The 26,618-nt window shown below is 48.9% G+C and overlaps 1 protein-coding gene across 2 annotated transcripts in view; it reads left to right on the top strand.

Moving 5' to 3' along the window:
- Positions 1–26,618, top strand: part of SMOC2 (SPARC related modular calcium binding 2) — a 166,828-nt gene that overhangs the window by 69,094 nt on the left and 71,116 nt on the right. The window contains exons 5-7 of one of the 2 annotated variants that reach the window (XM_081041261.1): positions 7,434–7,481; positions 10,567–10,614; positions 11,843–11,917. In XM_081041261.1, coding sequence (XP_080897387.1) covers positions 7,434–7,481; positions 10,567–10,614; positions 11,843–11,917 — 171 coding nt within the window. Of the gene's footprint in view, positions 1–7,433; positions 7,482–10,533; positions 10,615–11,842; positions 11,918–26,618 lie in introns of both variants that reach the window. The other variant, XM_081041260.1, reaches the window with a different exon arrangement.

Genomic DNA, 26,618 nt, shown 5'->3' with positions numbered 1-26,618 from the left:
ATGGACGTGTATAAAACAATGACATTAAAGTGGATATGAATGGAAAGTAAATCCAGAAATTATCTCTCATTTTCAAATGAAAAATTTTGATTTACGTAATTCCTTCCTTCACCATTTTCGAGGAGGAAATTCTCAGATGTGGGAAAATCAGGTGCTCAGCTCAGCAGTTGGTACATTGAGAAGCTGCTTTTCTCTGATGCTCTGCTGACCAGGAATCCCGACTGTTCAGAGTCAGACCCGCTGGATGGAAACAAAAACCCAGGAAGCCTGAACACAGGGGGTGCCCGCAGGTCTTACCCCCAGGCCCCACACAGGTCTGAGCGGAAACAAGTGGATTTTGTTTGGTTTCTCTGGGCATGCACAGGAATGGAACAATAAATGGCAAAACAGGAGACGTCCAGGAGTGAATGCCAGAGACCATGCTCGCCAGGGTCCCCTCTGCCGCCTGCTGGAGACTGGCGTGATCGCGGTGACGCTGCCATGCATAGTGGAAGGACACTAAGAAGATGGCGGGATGTACAGGGCCCAGCTGTTTCTTCAGAGCTGCGCCTCTCGCGGTTCAGTCTGCAGGGTGGCGTGACAACTGCTGTGGCCGAGCCACGGGGTCCTGACTTACTGGGTCAGAGGGAGGCCGAGGTCTCGCCTTTAGGACACGCTTCCAGGTGACCTGATGCTCCTGGGTGGCCCCTGCTCAGAGGACCTGTGGTGGAGGGTTGCTCACCTCTACCCACCATGACTTGCGTCTCCAGGGCCATCCTCACCTGTCAGTGCCCCTCCCTGTCAGCGGGAGGGATATAGTACCTCCTTGGTCTCCCTTCCAAGTGTCCTGAACGACCTGCTGGTCTTAACCCTTCAGGTATCTGATGGCGAGAGCTGAGGTTCAGGGAAAGGTCCCTGCGACCCTCCCTGCAGCAGGCGGGACGGGTGGTCCTGCGGGCAGCTGTCCTGAGAGCCCTGGCATGGGACCCAGATGACACAGCCTTTTGTCTCGCCTCCGTGTAAGATACCGACCATCCTCCAGTGTGGCTGTGGTTCAGGTGGGCTCGTCCACTCAGAGGGACCCTTGCTGGTCTACTGGACCACCAGAGGGATAGGGGCCCCGGGCACTGGCTCCGGCTGATCCTGCTCTTGCTGCCCGGTAGGTAACACGGTCCCACGATGTGCCCACCCTCCTGGACACTGGCCCCGTGGTCAGCACGTCTGGCCTCTGGCCCCTGGCCTAGGTCAAGACCAGGCCACCAGTTTCTCCCCAAGTTCCTGGAAAGAGGACGTGGGGTCAGGCGTTCCTGTGTCTGAAGCGGACAGGTGTAACGCTGGCTCTGAGGGAAAGCTGGTGAGAACAATTGCGAAAGGAAGGCAGGTTCAGAATTCGGGGTGTGCCAGGCTCCCCGTACTCAGCGAGGCAGTGTGGGTGCTGGCTCTGCTGGCAAGGCCGCTGGCCAGTTTTGCAAAGGCCAGTTCCACTTCAGTGAGAGCCGCTGTGTTTGGGACCACAGCTGTGTTGCAAGAAACTGCTCCTGGTTCCCACAGGACTGTCCTGTTCTTCGGTGCTGCCGTGGCAGGAGGCGAGTGGCTGGCTCCCCCGGCAGGCACTCCAGTGTTCAGTGGCCCCGGCCGCCCCACAGGCACTGCAAGCTGCACTTGGACCTCCGGGACTGAGCCGGGGCCACTGAAGGTGACAGAGGTCCTGAGAGCAAGTGAGACGGGCCCACGTCAGGCGGAAGGGAAAGACCTCACACGAGACGCCTGTGTGCAGTGGGTTCACGGCCTGTCCACCAATGGTGTCAGCACCACCGGGAGGCACTCCTTCGTTCTGCGATGGGGCAGATGCGGCCCCCCAGCCCGTGGGGGCCGCTGCCTCACCACCAGCTGGCCAAGGCTGGCTGCTTGCTACGTCCTCTGGAGCCTGGCCATTAATTCAAAGCCGTGTCACGGCGCACAGTGACACCTGCAAGTCAGGTTCCTTGTTGGAAATGTTCACTAACGTGAAGCTGGTCCTTCCAGCTACTCACGCACAGGATGTTGGAGTCCACCTGGCATGTCTGCATGTCCTGTTTTCACATCGATGGACACAGAAGGTGTGAAGGTTCCTCTGTCTCCTCCCTGATTACTGTGAAGCCAGTGTTCCCGAGTCACACGCTCAGGGACAGTCTACGGTCACGACTACCTTCTGGTAGTCACACAGCCACAGAGTCACAGTGTCTGGGAAATGTTGCTTGTCGGGTGTACAGTGTCACATGACAGACGTTCAGTGTCTTCTGCTACGTGCCTCCGGCTGTGGGGCTCACTGAGGCTGCCCCACGCAATGGGCTACCCAGCCGGCACCATGGTGGGGGGGTTTGAGTCAGATCAGTGGGTACAAGAAGCAGCTCCTGCCTCGCCCTGGTGAGCGCAAGATGCTCAGATTCAGGCCGGCCATGGGGACAGGAGCAGAGAGTGCACAGCCCACGTGTGGGGCCAGCTAGGCGGGGCCGCGTGACGCTGCTCGGGCAGATGGGGCGGCCTGTGGACGGTGTGTCATGCTCTGGGCGGCCGGCTCCCCACCCACTGTGGCAGCCACCCTGGAGGCAAGCCGGGCAGGCACGGGACTGCAACGTCTGACCAGCAGCTGAGCCCAGACAGCTGCGTCATGCAGGCTGCATCCAGCGCCGGCTTCCCTGGTGCCCACGCTAGGGTGGGCCTTCCACAGGAGAGCAACACGGGGGTGGCTGCTTATCAAGAACTCTGACGTCAGTGTCACCTCTCTCCCAGGGCTCTCGGCGCCTGGCCCCTGCACCCACTCTGCCGTGTCGTGTACAACTGTTTTTCACCTTGTTCCCCGCCCAAGCCTCTTCACAGCTCAGAGTGCGTATGTGTGTCTGAAATCCGACAGTGGCCCCTGCAAGTAGCCAGCGTCTCGTGAGCCTTCTCAGGTCATGCTCAGACATCCTGCTCTTATTCAGGGCCTTCTGCCTGTGGTCATCACAGTAGGCTGCGCAGAAGCCGAGATGATAAGACATCTCGGATAAGAGGTGTGACCTCGGGCAGGCCACAAGCACAGAAAGGCACGGGTGGATGACACGTTGCAGAGGACACTTCTGGAGCCTGGAGGGGCCTGAGCCCTCGCTGTGCTCTGGACACGCCCTGCCCCTTCCCACCAGGTCTGCCTCGTGCCTCTTCCCTCCCTGCTTCCTCAGAGGGGCTGCCCTGAGGGATCTGACAGAGTGAGCTCCCCAAGCGGCTCTGCCACTTACTGGCTAAGGCACCTGGGCTGGCCACTGGCCTCTGGGCCTCCATTTCCTCCATGGGTGCGATGAGTAAAGTGCCATATCATGGGGTTGTATCCGCAGTGACTGACTTAGTGTATATGAGGTACTAAAAGGGTCAACATGTAGTGGGATTGTGTAGACATCAGCTGTGTGCACAACTGTGACATAAGTTATTTTGATAATTATTTTGATAATTTCATTAACCCAGTTTAATGTCCATCTCCCCAAAGTAGATGAAACTTTTTAGTGCTGTGTCCCTTGCATGGTTTACCTGTGGGTAAACACACTGAGCATGTGTTCAATGAATGAATGAATGAATGAATGAATGAATGAGTGAGTGAATGAGTGAGTGAATGAATGAATGATTGAGTGAATGAATGAATGAGTGAATGAGTGAATGAACGAATGAGTGAATGAATGAATGAATGAATGAGTGAATGAATGGGTGAAAGTTGTCAAACAGGGAGGCTGAGCTCATGCAGGCCTGTCGGTGCCCTGCCAGTAGCTGTACATTTTTGTCTGGTTGCTCTGAGTGGAGACAGCATTCTCCTTGTGAGTGGGTTGTCGCCCTCTCCACGTGTAAAACATAGCTGTGTGCGGAGAGGCTACATGTGTCATGTGTGACACAGACACGCATAGAATCACGTGACCTGGGTGTGTGCATGAGCGCTCCCAGGCACCTCTGGTGTGTTCCTTCAGCCACAAGCTCCCTTCAGCGTGAGGCAGGACTATCCTGCTGACTGTACAGACGAGGCCACGGAGTGTGGAGGGCTACAGGCACGTGCCAGGGCCACGGAGCAGTGGGGAGTACGTCTGCTCTGCAGTGCACGTTCTGCTTTCTGCCCACAACGCCATGCCTCCGGTAGTCACACAGTCATGTGTGTCACAACACATGTTCTGACGCGGGGCAGGGGGAGAGGCAACAAGTGGCTCCTGAGAAAAGCCTGGAGATGCTTCCATGGAGAAGCACCCAGAGTGAGGAAGAGACCGATGTTCAGGGCAGGGCTTTTTGGGACTCTGTCCTCAGGGAGCCCTGTGTCAGCGAGGTGACACAAGGTCACAGCACAGGGAAATGCTGGTCCAGAAAGTGGGGCAAGCGTGGCCCTCGCTGTCCTTCCACTCCTGTTCCTTCCTTCCTTTGTTCTGTACTCTCTCTGTTTTTTTCTTTTTTTTTTTTTGCGGAAGCAGAGCCACATGATGTTGTTTGTCCATGTGCTGGTGGCCAGGAGATTTCCAGAAAGGGCTGAGGCCCTGGCTTGGTTCCTGCCTCTGAAGGAGTTGTGGGCTCGTGGCTGACCTGCACCCCACGCCACGCGGTGGGCTGACCTCAGGCCGGTGCTCGTCCTCTGGCATGTAGGGCAGCCTTCCTCTCCTTAGCTACTTTTACAGAGCACTTAGCGCTTGAGAAAGGGGCTTGTCTGGGACCACCAGCTCTGCTAGCAGAGTCTGTGCCCTCCTTCGGGCTGCTTGGCACCAAGGCGGCATTGCTGAGTAGAGCTGGGTTTGCACCAAGTGCTCAGAGAGACAGGACTCCTCCCTTAAGCCGTAGACATTCTCACATGGTGTTTTTGTGGTTTCCTTCACCAGAAACGCATGCCCTACTTGCTAAAAAGGACGACCTTTTAAAAGAGCGTTTGACTGGAATGAGCTCTCACTGGTGGGAATCCGGGTGAGGTGCAGTGGTGGAATCCGGGTGAGGTGCAGTGGTGAGCAGAGTCTCATGTCACAGAACAGAGATTGGATCGTGACAGTGCAGCCGCCTGCCCTGTGCACAGCTTGCATCTCTTCACTGTCTCCAATTTCCACCTGCAGGTCCCCTTCCTGCACCCTTGTCCTAGAATCTTGCATGCTCCAAACTCTCGGGAATTCTTCAGCAAATCCTTATCTCCAGAACAAAGTAATTACAGAAGGAGCTGCCTTTTGGTTCTGGACCTGTGGGTTCCCATTTGCATTGTTGTTTAGCCATGAGGACGGTGGTGCTCAGCCGTTTCTGTATCCCTGGGGATGGGGTGTTGCAGGAAGTTTGGGGGAGTCCTTTTGTCCAGAGGTGGTTGGAAGATGAAGCAAAGGCCCTCTGAGGACCTCCTCTAATGTTTGGACCATGGAGCTGCTTCTCGAGGGATCCTGGCTTCTGCTTTAAGATCATTTCTTACATAAGAAGGGCAAGATGGAATTATTTTTGTATGGATTTATTCCAGTAAGTGCTGGCTGAATTTAGGGGTTGATGAGAAAACCGAAATGTTGGCTGATTCAGAGAGAAAAGAAAATTTCTTAATGCCGTCTTCGGCTTTTAGCCTCTCATCAAATCGTGAATGAGCAGTTTGGACTCTTCCGTCCTTAGATGACAAAATATTGTCTCAGTTTGGTTGGGAAACTCTCATGGGGGCATCTGATTATTATTTAGGGCATTTACATTTAGCTCAGAATATTAAAACCTACGCAGTTCTATTCAGAAATAATACCAAACTATTATAACTTCCAGCCAAAAGTGGAAAACGTTTTTTGACTCATTGCAGAATCACATGATAAAAATAAACCGATGACTAAGAAACTTAAGCTCTTAAGAAATCTGGATTTGTAAAGAGATGGTACAAAAGGGAGAAACAAGAAAAGTGGGATCCCAAAAGCTTTGTGAGGAGGCCACACAGGGAGGCAGGCCGTTTTACGTCCAGGGGACGTCCAGGCAGGAGTTTAACCCCATTTTCTGATGCCTGGAGACCACGTAACATTCTATCAAGTGGTAACAGCAGCAACTGGGGATAACCAGGGGCCTTGGCAAGCACTGAAAACGGTGCAAATAGATGAAGTGGGGAATAGGGTCCTTTTTATCCACTGGCGAAACTTAGTTTGCAAATGCACATCCTCCCTTATCCCAGACAGGCAGCTGGGGAGAAGGGGTGTCTCCTGCTCAGCTTCTGGGAGGCTGGCGATACTGCGTGTTTATCGGAGAGAGGTGTCGGGGATGGTCGTGGTGTGTTTCTCTAAGTGGTTTGGGAAGCGTAGGAGAACCCGTCACCACCAGGTAGTTTCCACCAGTGTTTGAGGGAGTCCTCCTGCCAGGAGGCTCTGTCACCTTCTCTGTCCTTTGAGACCCCTTTCAACTGCGAGGTGCTGTGTGTCTCCTGCTCCAGTGCTGTTACATGTCCAGCACTCTCAGACTAGCACGCAGTTTCTATCTTAGCAAAGTGTTGGTTTGTATTTCAATATCAGATTCAAAGTTGAAATAACCAACAATAAATTTCAAGTTCTAGCTCATGAGATGCTTTTGCTAAGAAGTATCACCTAGCATTTGCGCAGGGTAATTCTACCAGAACCCTGGATAGGGTATTCTGAACTGAACTGGCAGATAAACTCCAAAGTAATTTTGAACAGAATTTATTTCTTTGGGTATGTGTAATAATGATGAGGAAAAATGTTGGTGCCTGTAGCAGTTTCAGTGTAATGGGGAAGAAAGAAAAACACTTCCTATTTGTAATATGAATCTTTTAGTAGAATATAAATGCTACAAAATTTTGTCATAAGCTACTTCATCGGCCTGAGCCTACTTCCTGTTCTCCTTTACAAAGAGATGGTTCCTTGGTTTCTTTTCTACAAGTATTCCAGCTGAAACCAGGGTTTTTGTTTATCTACAGTTGTGTAACATTTTATTATTAAAAAAACATTTTTTAAATCCAATTCATTTTACTACTGCAACATGGTGATGTACGGTGTTTCCCCGAAAATAAGACCTAGCCGGACAATCAGCTCTAATGCATCTTTTGGAGCAAAAATTAATATAACACCCGGTCTTGTATTACATCATATCATATCATATCATATCATATCATATTTATTATATTATATTATAAGATCTAATCGTATAGTAAAATAAGACCGGGTCTTATATTAATTTTTACTCCAAAAGATGCATTAGAGCTGATTGTTGGTTAGGTCTTATTTTCTGGGAAACATGGTATGTTAAGAAGGCAACAGAGATAAAAGGTACTCTTATGAGTATGTTTCCCAGGTTAGGAGTTGTGATTTCAGATGACTGAGCCACCTCAGGGTTCTAAATAGCTTGTATAATTGAACTAGGAAGCGACAAAGTGCTGTGCATTCATCAAAATGGGGTAAAATATTTATGTAACAACTACTTATGGCCATGTGAGAGCCAAAGTAAATTCATTCCTTATTTTCCCCCTCTAGGTGCCATAAATGAAAAGTTACCCCAACGGGAAGGCACAGGAAAAACAGGTAACTATCTTAAAATGAATTTACATGATGATATATTACATCTTATCCAATTTATGCCTTAAAATAAGTTCTCAAGTTAAAAAATTAAACATGTACCAGTGATGATAAAGAGAGCTGAAGTAGTTTGTTACTTATTCATTTAGTGAACATTTGTGCAACCCTTAGGATTGCCAGGCCCCAACACAAGCCAAGTCTGAGACGCCCTGATGTTAGCTTATGTTGTTAGGTGTCCTGTCGATGTTGTTAGGTGTCCCCTGGAGTCCATACTTGTGGAGAGGACTCAGGTTTAGTGTTCTGGCTGTTGTCTGTATGATTCTAAAGCATAGAAATCATTGAGGACCGCAGGTGGAGTCGTCTCAAGTCTTCTTTGGAAGAGAGAAGAATACTATATCCACCTGGGGCAGCCACTTCCTGTGGGGGCAGTTATCCATTCCTTTAGAAATCACTCTGAAGCAGCCTGGCCCATGCAGTCTGGAGGGCTGCATGCCCATCATGGCTGAGTCCCACCTGTCCCTGTGTCCTTCCTCTGCTGTCACCCTTTAGACCCTTTGACACATTTTCTGCCTCTATCTTATATCAGCCTTTAAGGTCAGAAGTTATTTTCAAAATGGAATAACAATCATATTTTAGTACTGAATCTAAGTCACTGTGTTTGTGAGAGAGGCAGTGTTTGACCAGTACTAAAGAAAAGTGACCCACAGCCAAGTAGACCTGAGTTGTATTGGACCCACCTCCCTTAAACGTGGACATTCTGGTGGCATGGTCCTGCCCTGGGGGGATGGCAGACTCTGTCTGTATTAGTATGACAAACACACACATTGACACAGGAGCAGCTACTAACCTGTGAGAGTGCTCAGTGAGGGTTGGAGGCGGGAGCAGTTGACGGAAGGGTGTCAGGATAGAAGAGGCATTTGAGTGGACAGATGGTGTGGCAGTTGAGACAGGTGTAAACGTTTCCTCATCGTTGGGGAAAATGGCCCGTTTTCCAGCTGAAAGACAGAGGCAGGCAGGCCTGGTCAGAAACTGCGAGAGGGCTCACATTTGCAAAGGAACCAGATGAAGCTGCGTGTGTCAGAGCGAATGGCTCAGATTGGCCTCTGTAAGATTCAAAGCCGCTTGGATGGGCATATTGATATTTTGCAGAAAAGAGGAAGTGATTAGCAAGATTAATCAGACCCTGAAAGGAGGAGCTGGAAGGAAGGAAACACTGTTTCAGAAGGTGCTCCCTAATCTCATGCATTGTGATACCTGTTGAGTCCACTGTATTAAAAATAAAATAGAAAACAAAGACAAAAGATCCATGGGGAATCGGTGTGTTTAAGGGAAGAAAACTTCCTATGGAGGCCCCTCGGTCTCAGGCATGCATGGAGATTGAAATGAGACAACAAACTCTACTAGGGGCAAAATGGAAAGCACACAGCTCTCCATGTGCTTTATTTCATTTTCTCAAAGCCGAGCCCAGGGGGTGCCAGTGGGTTTGTTATATTGGATGCAAGTATTCAAGGGACCAGCATGGACCACGGCCCTGGGAGAGTCACGCTGACTGGGGGGGGGGGCACAGGCAGGAGACGGAAGTGCTGCCACCGCGGGCACTGGGGGTGGGAGGGAGCACAGGCCTGGGGCGTCTCACTGGCCATGATTGTCCCCTCAGGGATGTCCCTCACCGGCGTCACTCGCCAAGGTTAGCTCAGCCCAGTGATTCTGGGGACAGGCTGGCAGCCCCAAAATGTGACCTGCTTAGGTCTCAGCAGAGGTGCACAACTCGGGTAACGTGTTGGACTGCTGTCGTTTAAAAAGACCTTTAAATATGCCAAGGCTTTTTCTCACTCTGCGCTTTTAGGGCTTCTAAATATGTTCTAAGTGCGCTCCCAGTGTTTCAGTTTCTTGGAAGAAGATTACAAAACATTCAATAGCAAAATGCGCAGTTTAGGGTTGCTGTCAATATTAGGCTTGGATATTTCAAATAAATGATGTTACATGTTGTCAGTATTTTGACAAATAAGAAACTATTTTTAAGAGATTATTTAATGTGAAAGAGCTTTGGAAAACTTCTTTTTGGTTTTCCCCTGAAAAGAACTTCTGTGAAACTACACCGTTATCCTTCAGCCGACTGGGAAAGTAATGGGTCACAGTGACTAGACAAGCTGTGTGCCGGTCCTCATCTCTGCTCCGCTTGTTGTATTTTGATCCTGAAGTTATTATATAACGAAATTGCATGAGAGGAACACACTAGGCTGGTTCTTGGAGCCCCCACAAATGGGCTTGTGACCGCGTCCCCAGCAGGCGCCCACTTGTCACAAGGAGGTCACTTGCCATGTCATCCTGCTAGGTTTCAGGACCCTGTAAACTTTACTTTCCCAGGGAACCCCAAGACTGTTTTTCAACAAATTAAATACAGATTAATATTCATTTGGAATATGCGTCTTCAGTGAATGACCCCGAGTTCTCTCATCACCCAACTTCCATTCCTCCATTCTCTGGTCTCCTTCACTCTGTCCCGCCGCCCATCCCCCCACCCCTTAGCCTCTCTCGTGGATTATTCCCCTGCACAAGGGGACAGAGGGGCCTCACGGGTACAGAGGTGCCGGGGGCAGTTCATTCCATGATTCGTTCACCCCTGCCTTTCCAGTCAGGAACATGGGGCACTGCAGGCTCTCTGGCTCCCCACTGCAGCCCTCACTCCTGCCAGCCTTGCTCCCTGTAACATTGAATGACCGGGACTCACAGATTTTTGAGCTGAGTTTCTCCCTGCTGCTCAAGTCCTGCTCACATTTGTCTCTTCCTCGTGTCCATCCTGCTGCCTCTGCTGGCTCTGCTGGTGGCTGGAAACCACGTCTAACACTTCCTTCATGGACCGATGTTTCCAGCCATGGGCGGAACGGTGAACTAGCAGCTCCCGAGGCGTCGCTGGGGCTTTCAGACAAGCCCCGGCCTGAACGCCCAGGTCGCTGCGCATACTGGGGTGTTGTTTGCATTAATTTGTGGGGGCGGTTTGCAAATCCTTCGCCTCATCCCGTATGCACACTTACTTAACTTACTCTCATAATTGTAGTCTCCTTGCAAATCTTTTCCGTTCTGAATTCAGATGCCTCAGCTCCAGCGCTGGAGACTCAGCCTCAAGGAGATGAAGAAGGTGAGCTCTGGGGAACTGGGGTTTGGGGGGAGCAGAGCAAGGGTGGGCCTGGGCCTGGGCGGGGGCATGTCATCTTGTAGGACTCCACACAGCCACTTCCTGCTGCGCGAGCCGCCCTGTCTTCCCTGAGGGCTGGGAATGTTGCCAGGTGCTTTCACGTAGTGTGACACAGAGGGGGTGCTTTAAATCAAGATCTCCGGGCTGGCATTTCATAGTTTCGGTAACATGGCATACACACTTCAGAAGAGTGCCATGGCATATGCCACTGGCCTGGTCCTGTGTCACATCAGGCACACATTAGTCGTGCAAAGTCACGTGCACAAAAGGTGCTTCCCGAGTTTACTGAATTCTGCAGTCATGACAGTGGGTTTCCTACTCTCAGCCTTGGGGACTTGTCTTAGGTATCTGCCAATGTAGCACAGTTTTCTGGTCAAAAGGGATCAAGGGCTGAAGATAGAATGTGAGGAATGCACATCATAAGTCAATCCGTGACGTAGAATTACGTCGTGCTTTGCTAGTAATAACAAGAATAATGGCCACAATAATAATAGTAACACTAGTGACCACCGCTGGCATGCTGCTACACGCTACCCAGCGTACGCTCTGCTGTGCTGCTCGCTGAGTCCTGAGACTCCTGCCTCACAGGTGAGAAACTGGGGTAACCTGTCCCAGGTCATAAGACCCGCCAGTGGCAGAGGTGGGCCGGACCCGGCCGGTCCGCGTCAGTGCAGTTTCAGGCACAGAGTGTGATGACACCACACTATTAATATCCAGTTATGTCCGTCACACAAATCACTGACGAGATGCGCACAAAGTTCTAACTTGCATGTTACACTTTGTGCTGACTCTTTCAACTGAGTGAAACCCCGTATGTTCTGTGAATATTCATCTTGACCACACAGGGATGTTTTTGGACGTTGGGGCATTCTGCTAAATCCTGTTTCTATCAGGTGGAGCCTGTCTGGATTCATATAACTTTTATTTACACTTTTGGATGAAGAAAGAAAGAAAAAAATATGCTAAAAAATGTTAAATGTATATCATTATTTCCTGTTGTCTCATGCACATAATTATTTCAACTCTTTTCTTAAATGTACAATATGGATTTATTTATTATATTGGGGTTTTTTTTTTTGGCTTTTAGGCTACCTGCTAAAATCTTTAATTGAGACACTCTTTGTTTTCATGATGAATTAAAAATAATTATCATTTTCTTTTGGTTTATTAGATATTGCATCACGTTACCCTACGCTATGGACTGAACAAGTTAAAAGCCGACAGAACAAAACCAGTAAGAATTCAGGTAAAAAGGGCCTAATGTCACAGCTTTGTTTCCTTGGACCTGAGTGTATAGTGCACCTTCTTAGGCCACCAAACGGTCGTGCAAATAATCGTTACAACTTGGCCACCAAAATATAGTTCAAATTTTGGTATTTTTATTAAATTGTCTAAGTTATTTGAAATATTTCACTGCATATGCAAGGACTGTAGTTTTAGATATGAAAATGGAAATATTAATCATAAGTATTTGCTTTTGAGCTATTTTCAGAGATGTCAAATCACTTGGCTAATTTAGTTCAAAATCCTTGAAACTGTGTGGATGGCTTTGCTACCAACCAGTGTTTGACAGAACTTTTACCTTTGAAAACTACTATGTGATGTTTTGCATGGGTTGCTGTGCCTGGTTAGTGACTTTCACTATTTTCCTGAAAACTGACGCCGTCTGTAATTCTCGTTTGTGCTCAGTTGATTCTGTGTGCATGTCCTCGGCTCTCAAGTGAGGTTTCTGTACATTGTTATTGAAGGAGAGCCGTCACCCCAGGGCCAGTGCTTCGCTGCCAGGGACACAGACTTCTAAGAACATGGGTTTTCCATGCTCAGCCTCGAGGGAAAAATTGCAGATCTTCCCAAAGGCAACCTCATTTAGAGCCTGTTAGCCATGCTTACCTACGTTTCTTCAATGTGTGTTTTCAACACCCATTTACGTAACGAGTTCAAAAGGTTCATGCACGTTCCGATAGGAAGAGCAGCTGGTTTCTGTCTTCACCCTCCTCTGCACCCTGAAAGGGACTCCTGAGGCAGTGCCTGAGTCTGGATACTTCAGCCGCCAGCTCAGGGCACCAGGGCAGGCTGTGGGGGGGAGGGGGGTAATACTCTGACTGACCAGAGAATGACCCATGAGGGCAGGGTAGGGGGCTGGGTGGGACAAGCCAGTGCCTTCTTCTTACTGGGTTCCTGCTCTGTGGCTTTTTTACCACTGCCTCGAACCTCAGTATCTTATCTGCATAGTTTCAGGGTTTTTCTGCCCAGGATGGGCCTGCGTCCACTGTGGCTGAGCTCCTATGGGTTGAGTTAATAAAGGGCAAATCCAAAGGCTCGACCATTGGATATCTGTGTACAGATGGCAGGGAAATTAAAAACTTATTTATGGGTTGTATAATTTTTTTCTCAGAAATTACTATTATGGACAAGTTTCCCTAGTGCCTAAAGATATTAACCTGTGTACTTCTCCTATGAACTTGAGAAACAGAGTTAGTTTTGTTCAATATTTTTACTGTATTCTCAAAAGTTACCTTATTTGATTTGCTTGTGTATTATATAGATTAGTGCATGGGAAATTAATGAAAACATTGTATGTTTCAGATTTACTGTTGGTTCTTGAAAGTGTCTCATGGGAGAGTAACATGGCAGTACTTAAGCAATTTGAGACACAAATGTAAAATTATAGTAAAGAAGGTCACTGGACATTTGCATTTTTTAAAGCAATTTTAATTGTCAGTATGAAGCTATTTCAGGTTTTGACAGTAAGTTCCATATGCACTCATGAAACAACTACATTTTTGTGTTTCAGCCATCGCTTGCTGTTACCAGATTTTCAGGCCTTAAGTGGCCTGTCAGTTATAATTAACCAATGAAAACAGTGCAGGCTTTAAGTATTTAGTGGGACTGAAAATAATGTTTCAGGAAGTTCCAGTTTACATAAGTTAGCCTACACTATAATTTGATTAAATCAGCCCAAATGAGTAGATCACAAAAAGATGACATTGGATTGATTTATAGACATGGGGCATGAAATTACCTGATTATATCTGTGCTTAATACCAGTTGTCCAGACACATGTTCTTTTGAGGGTCTGAAAAGAGTCAGACCTACTTGGTATTTTAGGATGTTAAAAATAGTGTTAAATTTATTAAGTTAACAGTGAAATGGCAAATGGTCATGGGGTTTATATAATGACCACTGTTGTCCTTAGGATTTCAAAAGTCCGAGGAGTTTCATTAGTGTTTAATTTTTATTTTTAAAAGATACTTTTACTAATAATTTTCTTTGGTAGAAGTAGATATATTCATTTAACAAAACATAAATAATTTGACCTATTTATTATTCTGTATTTTTAAAAAATGTACCTTATGTGTTAGTACCATCAGTAGCTGAAGGAGATGGCTTTCAGGACCCCCGCAGATACCAAACTCCGCAGATTCTCAAGTTGCTTATATAAAATGGCCTAGAACCACACATATAGTCAGCACACTGTGTCCCCATTTCCCAACTGAGGATCAAAGATACTGTTTTCAATCTGCGGTTGGTTGAATCAAAACCCACAGATACGGAAGGCCACCTGTGCTCTTTCATGTCCTTTTATAGAACAGGCCAAACTAAGCGCAGATTGCTTTTCTCTGATGTGTCTTTATATCAGTTAAAATTACTATTTTCCCTAGGAATTTGTACTGCAGTATATGATATCACTTATTTTACCAAATGCATGGAATATGATTGCCATGTGTGGATATGATCAAACGTGTTTTGGAGCATGTGGTGATTGTAGTTTTTTATAAGGACTATTCTTTTGTTGTTGTTGTTGTTGTTGTTTTCCACTCTTCTTCCACCTCCCCCCACCTTCTGGTTCAAGACATTTTTTCTCAGTGTAGTTGTGTAAGACACAGCTCCCTGGCCCATGCCGGTATTATGATCCTTGCTCTCCCCCTGGCTGAGGCAGTTGGTCACCAGTTGTCTGTTGCTCACAGCAGCTCATGGCAGCTCACGATGGCTGCCGGCCACTCATGCCGGCCACTGGCTACTCACGGTGGTACATAGTAGCCCGTGGAAGCACTCAGCAGCCCACGGCAGCACACAGCAGCCCACGGCAGCCCACTGCAGCACACGGCAGTTCATGCTAACCTCCCACCAACCTCCAGTTGCTCACAGCAGCCCAGCTCCAGAGAGAGCTGTTGTTCACATTCTTAGCTGCAGATGGCGCAGCTCACTGGCTCATGTGGGAATCGAACAGGCGGCCTTTAGCGTTAGGAGCATGGCGCTCCAACCACCTGAGCCACCGGGCTGGCAAAGAGACTATTCTTGCAAAGGAAAATAAAGAAATCCCAGTCTATGAAAATGTATACATAGTAGGCAATAACAACAATAAATGTTTATTTACTAAATTAATAGAGTTTTACCACCATTGGGGCCAGATCAGGTGAGTAAGGAGGGTGCTCCAATACAGTTATTTGTTTCCTGGCTAAAAACTCCCTCACAGACAGTGCCGTGTGAGCTGGTGCATTGTCGTGATGCAAGAGCCATGCATTGTTGGCGAAAAGTTCAGGTCGTCTAACTTTTTCATGCAGCCTTTTCAGCACTGCCAAATAGTCAACTTGGTTAACTGTTTGTTCAGTTGGTCCAAATTCATAATGAATAATCCCTCTGATATCAAAAAAGTTTAGCAACATTGTTTCTACTCTTGATTTGGACTGACGGAACTTTTGGTCATGGATAATTAGCTGACTTCCATTGTATACTTTGATGCTTTGTTTCAGGGTCCTATTGGTACACCCATGTTTCATCACCAGTGATAACACGGTCCAAAACATCGTCTTGCCTCTCCAAAAGGTCTTGGCAAACTTTAGCTCTCCTTTGCTTTTGTTTATTGGTGAACTCCTTCAGGACCATTTTTGCACACACCTTTGTCATGCCAAGATTTTCAGTTAAGATTTTCCTAACTGTTTCTCTGTCAATGTTTACTTCTCATAGTTAGCTGATGATTCTGACGCACAATTCAATGAATTTTTGCAATGTTTTCATCAGTTCTGCTCATTACTGGCCGCCTTGACCTCTATTCATCAGTGACGTATTCTTTCCCCTCAGAAAAATGTTTAATCCATTTGTACACTGCCGTTTTCTTCATGGCATTGTCCTCATTAACTTGGATGAACATGTCCCTGATTTCACTTCCACTCTGGCCACGTTTAACAAGAAATTTAATGTTTGTTCATTGTTCTAATTCAAGCTCAGACATTCTCGTGACAGCACATAAAAACACAACAACAATAATGAACACCACTCAGCAAGACACCACCACACGTCAACACAGACACAGCTGTGAGACACTGATAAACCAACGTTATGAAACCTTACTGGGCTGTTTGTACAGCACTGCCAATGTAAGCGCATGGGGGCAAGTTTGCAAACTTCATTGCCAGACCTCATACATTGAAAAATGAGTCCAATCTGATATTGCATTTTACTTAAGAATGCATTATCCAGTTTTTCCTATCAAAATATAATTGGGCATCAATTAATTTGTTTACTTTCTTGAGTCATTACATTCAGTTTTATTATTCTATTCATAGAAGATATAAAATTGATTATAACACTTCATCAGATAAGAGGTTTTGTGACAAATTGTCTTTTTCTTATATAAAATTTATTCACATATTTATTACACCAATGGTCTTGTCCTGTGCTACCTTAAATACTTCCTAGATTTCTGTCTGATTTCCTTTAAAACCAACCTCAGATATTAAAAAAGGGAGTGCAAATTTTTTTGTTAGTTGAACAAGCTGTTCAGTCATCACAAAATTATAAGTGTTATTTGTGAATTACAAATCCCAGTATGCTTAGGGTTTTATAACCCATGAGTAATGAAAATAACATTTCATAGAGTAAAAGCATAAGTTTGTAACACTAAACTGAGGGGCTCTCACGTGGAGGGCAAGAAGGCGCTGAGGCTCACGGAACAGCTTCATTACAGGTACCCTTTGCGATCACTCACGAGGGAGCGTGACTTACAGAAAGGAGGACTCAGAGAGCTTGAGAGGAAGTGTCATTCATGAAAGGCTAGCCTGTAAAATTTGGGTGGAAAGAATATTCAATGGGAAGAATCAATTGAAAAATAATCCTTAAATGATCGTGTTCACATTTTTGTGTGAATTTTTTTCAGATTTCATTATTTTTCATAAGAAAAAAATTGGAAAACAAATTACTGTCACACTATTTTCAGGTGCCATCGCCTTTTACAAAAGCTAAGAACTAGACTACCATCATCATGTTATTTTTTCTCTAAGTACGCAGATATTTACGTTACATTCATACCAAAACAGTTGTCTCAGTTTCCATCAATTACTGAGTATTTGGGGGATCTTACTGTGGGTCTATTATTGCAAGTAGCACTGCACAGAATGGAAAAGGAGTAAGAGGCAGGTGCCTGACTTAAGAAATTTCTGTAAAATATGCTTGTATGAGGAAATAAAAAGTCAGTAGTGTTTGACATATGTGGCACTGATTATGACAAAAAGAGTTGAGGGAAGAGAGGATGAAACGAGTAGATTTAGATAGATGTAAATTTTGTGATTTTAGAGCTAGAGTGGATCCTAAAGGTTTAGCCCAGCCTCATCATTTTACAGATTAAAGGAAAAAGAAAAACAAAATTCTGCAGCTCAGAGGAATTGAGAGACTTGTTCATTGCCACAACTCTTCTTAGTGTTATTTTCCATGGTTTCTTCAAGTGATTGGGGAAGTTACGTGGAGAAGTCAGGCTTTCAGAACAGCCTTGCACAATGGACAGGATTTAACGGTGTTGTAGGATCTTAAAACTGCAGAAGCCACAGAAACCACCTCATTAACCCTTTACCTTAACAAGCGAAGACACAGACACTGATTGAGGCAGTGGTTCGCCAAGGAGCGCACAGGTGTAGATGTCATTTTGGGACGTTCTGCCCGAACAGGAGAAGCCACGCTGCAACACATCTTCACTCAGAATGTTCCTAGTATCAGAGAGCCTCGGCTATGGATGAAGGGGGAGTGACTCCCAGTTATGGACCCGACGCCTACAGCAGGTGTAAAGGACTCTTGTCCTGTGTGGTCATTCCCAGTTGTCACTGCGTCTCTGTGCTGTTCCTCCTCAGAGCTCTGACGGCGACCTGAGTCCCCGCCGTCCCCAGCCCGTGTCCGCCGACACGCTTTCTTCTGGGCGCACACACTGCTCCCGCTGCCCACGACTTCTTCCGCACTCGCCCCTGCTGTCACTGCAGTGCCCTGTGCACCAGCCTCGAGGCCCTCACCGCCTCCACCACAGTTAATGCATCGCGACTCCTGCCTGTCCCGTCGCAGGCCTGGGCTCCTTACACGTTTCAGTCTCAGATTTGGTGTGTATTTTGTTAACAGAGTGCATTCGTCAGCGGCCCCCTGCGCCCCCGGCCGCCGCGTGCTGATGGGGTTTACCCCTGAGGTCACAGGTGGAGAGGGCGGGCTGTGGCCTCGGCCTCTGACAGCGGACCTGCGTCCTGATCCCCACCACGCGTGTACATATTGGGGCAGCGGGGTGACGTTTGCCATGAGACTCTGAACCTAGATATACCTTTTTTCTTGCTTCTACAGCAGTGTGGTTTAGATATTTACTTCAGCTCTTTTTCTGAAAATATTTTTACCAAAGGAAATAAAACTCTTAGTGCAGTGAAGGTACTGCCTGCCATCAAAGGCTTTTCCTAAGGACACGACTGTGACAAGTCGCGGTCACTGGCCGTTTCCACCCCTCGTACCACACTTGCTGCACGGCATCCGAGCCGTCCACGCGGCACCCCACGCGCAGCTGGGTTTTGCACCAGTGGCTGCTAGTAAGTGCCGGGCATTGGAAGTTTCGGGGGAGTAAACAACGGCTATGTCCTTCTTTCCTTCTTTGGAATGGTGGTGATGACAGTAGGAGAGCTAACACTTCTTCACTTGCTGTGTACCGAGTGCTATTGCCCCACTGTCCCGCTGGCCCTCGTAACAGTGGGGTTGGCATAGTTCCTGCCTCCATCAGAACGGGACACGATGGCTACAACCAAGGCCAGAGGACACATGGAGCCATGTCTGCAGACCGGACTGAAAGGCCGTCTGACCGGCCGAAGCCATGCTCCTGATGCCTCTGTCTGAGTGAAGACACCACCGGCCCTGCGCCTGCTCCGTGTCGCCACCAAGACGGAGGCTGTCTACATAAACACATGGGGCCAGAGTTATCAGGAGAGACAGGAAGGAGGCGAGGGAGGAGCTGCAGACAGAAGGCACCATAGTCCGTGAAGAAGCATGTGTACGGGGAGTCAGCGGGGATCCAGGCATCGCTACCCAAGAGGGGTCCTGAGGGTGGCGCGGATGAAAGACTCGCGTTCCTTCAGAGGTTCTTGTCAGAGGCCGGAGGGCATTCTGCTGGGCTCCAGCCGTCCTGGCCCTGGAACAAGGGCAGGGGCTGGGCTTCCCCTGGTCTGGGGGTGCAGCTGCACTTGCCTCAGGGAAGGAGCAAGTCAGCTCCCAGCTGTGAGCCGTGGAAACCTCTCTGAAGTTCAGCGTTAAGGAGCTCACCCGGGAACCGAGGCAGATGGAGGCTGGACGTGGAAAGACCTTGAGTCTCGACCTCAAGTAAGGTGACCTCAGGGTGACTCAGAGCTGCTCTGCGGTCCTCACCGGCGACCGCTCTGTGCCTGGATTGGACTGCATCCGTGAGAACGCTCCGTCAGGTGGGAGAAGTAAACAGCTACTTCTCCTCGCATCCCGTCTCTTTGGGGCCCCAGGTAGATGCGGAAGCCGGTGCAGTCCTGGCACGGGGGTGTGTGCTCCCTTGGGCATTAGCTCTGTGGGGAGTCTTTAAAGGACCTTTACTGCAAAGTCGTGGAAACCATGCTAAAGCCGAGCAGAGAACAGACGGATTTCGTGGAATCAGCATCTGTCCGCACTGCGATGAGGACACAGGCTCTGCTCGGTGCCCTCAGCCCTCCCGGTGCAACCACAGCCCCTCCCTGCTCCGCCTGCAAAGCCTCTGTCCTTCAGACCTGGGAGCCTGCTGCTCTGATGAGGTTTCTTTCTCCTGCCTCTACGTGACCTCTACTCGCTCCCCGGGAGGAAGACACCCAGTGGACCATGGTTACATCACGTGAGACAGAAAATTACACGCTGGGAGCTGGGAAACTCATCAGAGACTCAGCCTCTGTCTGTGTCCACCGCGCCGCCCGGTGCAGTGTTTGCAGAGCTGGGACAGTCCAGTGTTTCAGCAGTATTCCCGGCAGCTCAGACTCTCCAGCCATGATGGGTCCTCGTGTCCCCTCAAGGGCGCACAGGGGAGCAGAGGTCCCGGGAGGTTCTATCAGGTGGCTGTCCGGCGGCCCCTCCGGTTCCTCCTGCCCTCTGCCAGGCCCCCGCAGCTGCGCTCTGCTCTCAGTGACCCCGAGGGTGGGTTTGTGGCGGGTGGACGCCAAGTCCTACCTCCTGCGCCCTCCAGGACTGGGGACTGACCATGGCTGACCGACGTGTCACTTCTAGAGAAAGGCCGAGAGTCCTGCACAGTCTGCTTCTCCTGCTTGCCCTTCCTGAGCCATGGCAACGTTCCATCCAGAATGTCCCCTACAACTGGTGTGACAGTCAGCTCTTCCACCCACGGGCCAGGCCACGTGCCTGGCTGCCCTGAGCATCGAGCACTGAATGTTCCTGTGGAGGTGTTCTGCAGACAAGATTATGTTTAAATCAGTGCACTCTGACCCTCCCTAATGCGAGGCTCATCCCAGATCCCCCAGGACTCAGGAGACCCCATGATGTCACCTGGGTCTGGCATGGGGTTAGGGTGGTGGGTGTGCCCCCGTTGGGCAGGCCACTGCTTATCTTTTGAGTCAGGAGATAACTGGGAGATCTGCTGCCTGTTTTCTTGGCCCCCATTTGTGAGTTAAGTCCTTCACTCTCAGATGGACCCTCAGTGCTCCCAAGTGTGCGGTACTCCAAGGGAGGCAGGGAGCTGGGACCCAGGCCCGCCTGCATCGCTTGGTGGTCGGTGCCATGTGCGGTCTGGTGTCCAGGGTCTGCTGCCTGCTCCCAGCAGCTGAGGCACCGTGACTTCTCTGTGTTGAGGACAACGTGTTGACATTCCCACTGCTGCCTCCGTGATGTCGGCCATGTTGACCTGCAGTGGGTCGGTTCCTATGACGTGTGCTGTGTGACGTTTTCCCAGTGGAAACGTGTCTGGGAACACCCTCACTGTTATCAGCTTTAAAAATTGGCTGGGTTTGGGTGGCTGAGGTTTCTTCTTCCCCACCTCATGCACTTATGCTGTCACCCCTCCCAGGGTTACGGTGCTCTCGACACTGGGCTGTCACAGCCCTGGCCACCTAAGCGGGGGTCTCGTCCAGCCCTGGGGGCCTGGTCTGCATGGTCCCGACACAGGCACCTGTCCCCAGGCATCACAAGCTCGTCTAGTTGTTTCACAGAGAAGCACAGCTTTGCAGACAGTGCTGGACGTGGGGCCTGGGCATTTTGTCTCATTATTTGTTCCAAATCTGAAGTTGCTGACGGAACGTGTCTGTTTTCTCTCCCTGCCCATTACTCTTCCAAAATGTGAGCGTGGGGCCATGGAGATGCCCCTTCTGAGACCTCCATAGGAGCATGGCTGGGACTGCAGAGCCCAGGACACACACAGGGCCCCCCTACCCCCCTGGTCCAGCTCTGAAGAGTCTCTGGTTTCCTGGCCTTTTCATTTACTGTCTCTGTAAGTTTTGCGTGTGAGCTGAAAAATACATAGCGGCCCCACTTTTGTCATCTCTGAAATCCTCCTCCCACTTGGGAGAAAAATATTGCTTCCTCCCAAACCATTAAAACAGCTCTGTTTTCCATCCAGCAGACGTCCTTTATGCTTATTATGTTCCACAGTTTTATGGGACCATTGGTGGAAACATTTCTCTGCTTTCTTCAGAGTTGATAATTTTTGTTTTATTGCACATATTAAAATTAGTGCCAAAAGATAATCATCTTTTGATTCTGCTTTAAATCATGGTAAATTGCATTCCCTAGGGGAAAATAACACAAATTATGTTCTCTTTCCGTGTTTCTAAGTTTTAAAGTATTATTTCTCTCATTTTAAATTTCATTTTTCAAATAGGAGATTGCAAAACTATCAAGATACCGGCTACATTCTTAAGTTATGAAGTTTGGGCCATTTGAAGAGATTAAATATTAAAATAAATCAAATGGTTCCTTTTACGTGTGGAAGTATTACTTATAAAATATTAATCTATCTAAAAAAGTGCATAAGTGAATTTATCCAATTTTCCTCATTGTAAGAGGGGTTTTCATTGTAGTCATATCTCATTCTTAGATTTCAGTGCCCAGACTGTAGTTATAGAATCAGGATACAACATTTCAACCTAAGCAAGGTAGCACTGAGAGCGAGCATGTCCCAGCCACACTGTGGAAAACACACCGGCTGTGTGCACATATGGGCCTTGGGCGGCACCAAGTAAACAAGGGTATTTCATGGAGTTAAAGGTCTGGAAGTCAATGGTGTCCTTTGTGGATCCGTAACTATGCTGCACAGACCGCCCCACGCACTTCCATGTGCAGTGTCACCTACTTCCTGTCCCCACGCGGCTGGGCTGGGGTCCCCAGAGCTGTGGTTCTGCCCTTGCTGGTTCAGCAGACACGTGTCCTGCACTGAGCTTGAGGAGCCATGAAGCTCCTTTGGTCCAGCTCTTGTGAAGGCGTTGACTGGATTAGGATGCCAGGTCTTGGCCGGTGCGTGTCTGTAACCAGACCTGCACCCTGGGGTGGGGTGGGGGGCTCCAGAAATGCCATGATGGGCAAGGACCCTGGACAGAAGCCTGAGAATGAGGAAGGCGGCAGCCTCTCCAGTCTAGACCCCAAACAAAGCCTCGCTGTCATCATTTATGTGGGAAGAGGCACGTTGAGAGGACAGGGGATGAGAGAGAGAGACGCATGCAGTGCCTGGCCCAGACGCTTCAGAGCACCTTGCGCACAAGGCCACAAGCGGGAAGACGGAACGGGGCCATGGAGCTGTGACTGTCCCTTCTCCCGAGTGGCTGTGAGTCTAGGTGCAGCCTCTGTTCTCAGAGGGATTGGGATACCTGCTGCTTATGGCCTCCCGGGGCCTCTGGAAGTGCAGGGGTGAGGGCACTGGGCTGGCTTGAGGTTCCCACTGTGGGTCCTAGGCACGCCGTTTGCAGCTTTGAGTGTCTCATCTTTAAAGTGCTAACAATGAGACCTCATGGAATCCTATCACATCTGTGAAATCCCCAGCTTAGCCAGTTGGGCCCATCAGTGTCCAGTCAGTGAATGGGGATAGAATTACCTTCCGATGTCGTGTGCAAGATTAACCCTAGGCTTTGCAAATAACAAAAGCACACCTCCTGAGAATCTTGTGTGTGCGTGAATAGGTGCATGAGTGTGTGTGCACGGGAGTGTGTATGTGCGTGTGTACATATGAGTGTGTGCATGTGTATGTGCATGAATGTGTGCATGAGTGAGTGTGTGTGTGCCTGAGTATGGGTGCATGAGTGTGTGTCCCCATTACAGAGGCCACTAGGTACCACTTTGGGAGAACACAGGTGCTATGTGGTAACGACAGGACATACAACCCAAATCACTGAGGAGTCTGCTTGTTGTGATGAAATTCATGGGGTTGTCTCCAATACTGAGTTGGTTTGAAGCATAAACTGGATGGATCTGTTCTTGCTGTTCACACTTGACAGAAACCTAACAGAACAGCATGACTGCGATTCTGTTTCTCCACCTTCCCATCAGACTAAGGACTAAACGGCACTGACCAGCTCCTGAACAACTGGGGTCCTTAGAAATGACGCACACAACTGAAGTCGTTAGGCCTTCTGCCCTCACCCCCGAGGGTGGCCGAGGGGCCTCTGCCAGTGGGGGCCTGGCCGTCGGGTGTCTCGTCTTGTGTTGGCAGTGGCCCCTCCCACTGTGGTGTGGGCAATTCACAAGTCTGTTGGCTGAGTAGCAGAGAATTTTGCCAGCCCCAAACTCTTTCTTGCAGTCCATCTTCCTTCCAAATGGGACAGGCTTCATACAGCTGATGAAATGCTCACCTGCTGAGCAGTGCCAGCACAGTGAGCTGAACGGTCACCAAGTAGCAAGTTTAAAAGCTGTAACTGTGGCCAATGAATTTGATTCACCCCTGGGAATGACAGGACATGTATATATGCGAGGGCTTGTATATAACCAAACATGTACTAACTATTTTGATCTAAAACAATGCCTTTGTGTTCATAAATGCAAACTTTTCCTACCTTTGCTCGTCTTTATCATATTTCTCCTTTAATTAACCTGCATCCTACGTTTGTGTCTCAGGCAATACTCGTATGGAAAGGTTTCTCCATGTTTTTGCCTGAAAAATCTCACTGGTGGCTAAAGGCAGAACATAACAGACTATTGATTTTCAGATGAAAAAACAGAGTAAGAAGCCATTTAAAATGATCTCATTTAAGTTGTATGTCTAGCAAAATATCTGCATCTAAACGCGGAGTATTTAAGTAACGCGAAGTTTCTGCGTCCTGACCAGGGACGTGAGGAAAGTATGAACATTTTCTCCAACCACAAGTGGCGAGAGTGCGTGTTGCCAGCGACAGCAGCTCTGAGTGGAGGGCGGTGGTCGTGCAGCCCTCATGGTAGGCCTGTTTCACGTGTGAAACGTGCCAAGTCACCCGAACAGCAAGTCCCGGTGATTGGCTGTGCTTCACATTGCTGTGTGTCTGTCATTAGGCAGACGTTTCCAAATCCCACGCCAGGGTTTATCAGGGCGGGTAGGCAACCACGCTGAAGGAAAAGCACCCTCGCAGTGTCTCCACAAGCCGGAAGTTTACTGTTTCGCTCAGGTCACGTCCTGGGTGAGCACGCGGTCTCCAGGCAGGCATGCAGGGCCCGGGGCCCTCAGCCCATGGCTCTCGGTCTCTCCAGACCTGATTTCCAGGGATGTCCGTTTCAGGAGGGGAGGGGCACATGGAGAGAAGGGACCCTGTCTCCTGAAAGCCCTGCTGGGTGGACCTGCCAGCCTCTGTCGTGGCCACATGGCCACACTGCCGGGAGGGAGCTGGGGCTTTGGTCTCCGTGCACCGGCTGTGCTTCTGTCACCTCCACTTGACACGAACAGGTAGAGATCTCTGCCACATCGGGCACTGAGTGAGCCGGGGTGTCGTCCTCAGGAAGACACCAGACGTGATCACAACCTCTCCACAGCGACTAGGGTCTGTGTTTAGACAACATTGGTCAGTTGTTCCTTCTCCATTTTGCAACATTTGGATGGTTACACACATGCGCGTTTCCCCGTTCCAAGTGTACAACTCGGATTCTTGCTACAGTCACCACGTTGTGCCCCTATCCCCACAATCTAATTACTGGACATTGTCATCACTCAAGAAAGCTGGCAGACCCACGTCCGTCAGCGTCATCCCCCACTGCCAGCTCCCTGCCCCGGGCGACCACTGTCCATGTCGGTCTCCGTGCACTTCCCGTGGGTACATCGTACCGCGTGTGGCCTTCTGTGACTGGCTTCTGCTCTCAGCGTGTTTCTAAAGGTCGCCCAGGGGTCTTTATGTCTGGGTACCACTCTCTTGCATGGATGGTCCACATGTTCTGTGCTCTTTCATCGGCTGAAGGACATCTGCAATGTTTCCACGTTTTGGCCGTTAGGAATAACACGCTCTGAACGTTTGTGTATACACAGTCTTTGCGTGGATGTATGTTTTCTCTTGGTTACATACCTAGGCCTACAGTTGCCGGCTCTAACATTTTGTGGAATTGCCAAAGTGGAGGCGTAAACTTACACCCCATCAGCAATGGGGATTTCCCGTCATCCTCTCCACACTTGTTGCATTGCGTTTCTGTGTGTATGTGGTTTGTTTTGTTTTGTTTTGTTTTTAAACTCCAGTCGTCCTGTTAGGTGTGAAGCTTTGTGTCACTGATTTGTGTCTCCCTAGGAGTAACGCTGTTGAGCACCTTTTCCTGGACTCCTAGGCCGTTTGCATGTCTTCCTTGGAGAAATGTCTGTTCACAACCTGCGTGCATTTAAAAAGGCGTTAGCTGATGATTTGTCATTGGTCGTTAGCCTGCTTTATTCTAGATGCAGATCTTGCTTCAGACTGTGACTTGCCCTGACTTTGTCCCTTTCTGCTAGTTGTCTTTTCACTTGTCTGATGGTGGCCTTTGAATCCCAAGGGTTTTGGTTTTGATGAAGTCCACTGTATCTATTTCTCTTTTGTTGCCTGTGCTTTTCCTGCTGTGTCTAAAAAACTGTTTCCTAACCGAGGTGCCTGTGTCAGCCAGAGTTGAGCCCCTTGCTGGGCTGATGGGAGCTGCCGCCGCCACCACCACGGGGACTTCACACAGGTCTTTACACCCCACAAAGCAGTGGCCTCATGGGCAAAATTGTCCTTCCTGCTTTCCTCTTACAGGTTAGCTGGACCCTGAGCCCAGGTGCAGCGACACTCACTGGGTAATTTCCTCTCTCTACCTGGACCTTTTTTCTTTAAGCTGGTGAATTTAGCTAAAAGTTACATCAGCAGCAACTCTGAATGGGGAAAGAATATGAGGAAATGTTATGAAAGAACAAATACAAGATTTGCGTGGGACATGCTTACACTGAAACGGTTCCCCACTGATCTGGCATTCCTATGTAAGTGGGTGTCTTGTATTTTATCCAGGAACCCTGCCTGTCGGTAAACACACTGCCCAGTTCACAGCCTTTGTTTAGCTCTTCAGTGGAGAAAGGTGTCTCAAAAACCAAGTGTTAATCCAGTATATGCTAAGTCTGTGGTAACACAGCAGGCAGGACGGCTGGCGGCTTACACAGGAATGCACTTCTCGTAGCTCTGGCGGCTGCAAGGCCAGATCCAGGGGCCTGCAGGTGGGTTTCTGGCGGGAACACTTCCTCTCTGGCCGACGACCTCCTTTTCTCTACGTTCTCCCGT

This window comes from Rhinolophus hipposideros, assembly GCF_964194185.1.
Source record: "Rhinolophus hipposideros genome assembly, chromosome: 3".
Taxonomy (NCBI): Eukaryota; Metazoa; Chordata; class Mammalia; order Chiroptera; family Rhinolophidae; genus Rhinolophus; species Rhinolophus hipposideros.
Note: the sequence above shows the minus strand (reverse complement) of the source record. Positions and strands in the feature narration are given on the sequence as shown.